The sequence below is a fragment of the Mandrillus leucophaeus genome, unplaced genomic scaffold, assembly GCF_000951045.1.
Source record: "Mandrillus leucophaeus isolate KB7577 unplaced genomic scaffold, Mleu.le_1.0 Scaffold56, whole genome shotgun sequence".
NCBI classification, from domain to species: Eukaryota; Metazoa; Chordata; class Mammalia; order Primates; family Cercopithecidae; genus Mandrillus; species Mandrillus leucophaeus.
The window spans coordinates 6,693,779-6,696,840 of NW_012106030.1; the positions used below are offsets into that span (position 1 = coordinate 6,693,779).

The 3,062-nt window shown below is 45.6% G+C and overlaps 1 protein-coding gene across 1 annotated transcript in view; it reads right to left on the minus strand.

Annotated features, from left to right (window-relative positions):
- KIAA0319 (KIAA0319 ortholog) overlaps positions 1–3,062 on the minus strand; it is a 66,494-nt gene that overhangs the window by 20,524 nt on the left and 42,908 nt on the right. The window contains exons 14-15 of the mRNA XM_011998203.1: positions 1,914–2,052; positions 1,064–1,223 (exon numbers count right to left, since the gene is read on the minus strand). Coding sequence (XP_011853593.1) covers positions 1,064–1,223; positions 1,914–2,052 — 299 coding nt within the window. The remainder of the gene's footprint in view (positions 1–1,063; positions 1,224–1,913; positions 2,053–3,062) is intronic.

A 3,062-nucleotide genomic window follows, 5' to 3' on the forward strand; every position in this document is an offset into this window, starting at 1 on the left:
TGGTTTTGTTGATTTTCAGACATGTCTTTGATTCAGTATTTGATATTTTCCAAGGGAAATATATGATCCATTTTAGAAAGAGTTCCTTAGAAAATAATTAGAACATGTTTTAATTTGGTATTTTTCTATTCTTCAGTTCTCTGGAAACTAACCAAAATGGAGGAGCTGACAATAGCTAGGCAAATGGAGTTACTGTGAATAGTGAGTTTTCATTCCCACATTCTTTCTGTCCCTCCTCCTACCACACCCTGGATTAGATAAGACTTAAAAATAAAACTCAGGCTTACATCTGTAATTCCAGCACTTAGGGAGGCCTAGACGGGCAAATCACTTGAGGCCAGGAGTTTGAGACCTGGCCAACATGCTGAAACCCTGCCTCTACTAAAAACACAGAAATTAGCCAGGTGTCGTGCTGGTCACCTGTAGTCCCAGCTACTCAGGTGGCTGAGGCAGGAGAATCACTTGAATCTGAAAGGCGGAGGTTACAGTAAGCTGAGATTGTGCCACTGCTCTCCAGCCTGGGCAACAGAATGAGAACCTATCTCAAAAAATAAAAATTAAATTAAATAATGAATAAATTAAATTAATAAAATTCAATTAAATACAAAAATTTCATAAAAATTAAAGGCCAGAGTTTCAGCCTCATATAGTCCCAGGAGATGGCAAATGGTAATCAGTGATCCTTTCACATTGAGAGAAGCCTCAGTCCCCATGAGCGTGGGGCAGGGATGCAGCCCAGCTGTGAGACATCCTCTTCACATGCCCCAGACCCCTTGCCCAGCTCTGAAGACACCAGACTAACAACCATCTCCCTTGCTGTTCCCCAGCTCCTCCTTCACTCAGAACATTCCCAGTTAACAAACATTTACTGAGAATTTTAGGAAGGACCTAGCACGATGCTGGCCATACTACTGCCCTTTGAGAAAAAAAAGTATATGAATGGGATAAAAGTGTGTGCAAAACTACAGAAGCAGAGGAATGAACAGTTTTCTACTGGACTGGGATGAGGTAAGAACTGGAATTTTGTAGGGCCAAGGCCCCGCCTTGGGTGTGCAGCTCCTACCTGAGATCCGAATGGGCCCGAATCTTCTGGACCTTAATGTCCGAGTCCAGCACGTTCAGCAACACAGCCAGCTGCCTCACCAGGGTGTCCTTCCGCTGCTCTGTCAGCTGCCCAACACCAACCTGCAGGGTCAGCTCCACCAGGCCACTCCTCCTAGGGTCTGGGGAAAGAGAAGATACAGGATTTGCACTTGGAGATTTGCACAGGCTTTAGAGTGTTAGAGTGTAAGGAGCGAAGTTTCTACAAGAGCTCAAAATTACCCCTATGCCACTTCTACATTTGAGTTGTAGGACTCAGGTAAATTCTTCTAAACACCGCCGAGGCCACTATCTGGGAGTGCTTTCCCTTGTTTTATCCCAGTTTGCTATTTATAATTTTTTTTTTCCAGATGATACTTGAGTGTACCTAATTAGCCTCTGGGCTAACTGAAAATTTCAGCCCCTTCCACACTTCCCCAGGACTAGAAAGAGAATTTTGCTTCCAAGTGCCACAGGCACTGCCCAGTTCAGCTTACGTTGGGCTCATTACAGCCGCTTCACTGGAGCTGCCTCCCTCTGTGCCCTGGTATTGAGGCCCTTGTGTCTGTTTCACATTAGGTCTTTGTCTTCTGGCAGGAAAACAAAAGTGAAAAGAAAATCTAGTTGCCAGATAACATTCTCTTTTAAAGAGTGATGAGGCTGGATCTATCTGGGGATACAAAAGGTGTAAGAGACATCCTCAAAGTGGGTCCAGCCAAGACCTGGAGCCAGCCACAGGAGGCCTCCCACGCTAGTCACATCTGTCAGCGTAAAGACCCCAAAGGCTGACCAGCCAGAGCATGCATGGCCAGCTCCAGAGCCCAGGAACTCACCTGGCTGCACTTCCACAGTGGCAGTGTCCGTGTCCGAGGCCCCCTGACTGTCGGTGACTCGCAAGTGGAAAGTGTACACTCCCTCCACCAGATTCGTAAGCTGCAGGGCCGCACTGTGGTCAGAGCCATCGATGACATCCTACGAAAGAACACGGATCACAGGGCAGCTGTCAATCCTCAGGTCCCAATTTCTGGGCTTGTGTTGATCCTAAACCTCAGTGTCCCATCTTTTTAACACAGGCGTGACTTTAAGAGGGAAGCTGCAGGGGAATGAGGCTGGTGGGACAGCTAAAGACAGGAGAAATCCTCAGCATCTCTTCCCCAAAAAGCGCCAGGGGGCACATCCTCAGACAATATTTCCTGGGCTGAGTTTACCAAGCACTTTCCAGGAATTACCAAATAATTAATTGTATCCAACAAAGGGAAAGACCATTTGAATTAGGGCAAGGACCCTGAGAACAAAGCACAGATTTTCTGGGTCTTATTTTCAAACATAGCTTTACAAAACTCTCATCTTGAATTCCCTCATAATGTATCATGTTCACCTCAAATAACCCAAGACCCTGTGTAGCATCCTCTGTTCTGTGTGCTTCTAAGCTCCAAAGAATTAGAGAAGAACCTCCCAGACTCCGGCTAATAGAAGGGGTGATAACGAATACGTGCTCTGAATAGAGACTCACTGTTATTACATTTAGAGGCTAATCCCCCATCTAGTTGAATAGTGTTAATTCTAGAAGTGCTTAGAAAGTATAAAGCATTTTCAGTTCCTTCCCTGTGACCACTCCTTAGTACATCTCCAAGAGGAAATCTGCATCTCTCCAGTCCTTAGAAATGGCAGGAATGAAGATGTACATACATTTATGTCCTAAGAGGCAGAGTGATCTAATGGGGGTAAAATGCCTGCCAGGAGCTAAAAACCTAGGTGTGTCTAGTTTGATTAGAAATGGATTAAGGTGTGTCTTAAACCTAGGTGTGTCTAGTTTGATTAGAAATGGCCCAGTTAAGGCTGGGCGCGGCGGCTCACACCTGTAATTCCTGTACTTTGGGAGGCCAAGGTGGGCGGATCATGAGGTCAAGAGATCAAGACCATCCTGGCCAACATGGTGAAACCCCATCTCTACTAAAAATACAAAAATTAGCTGGACGTAG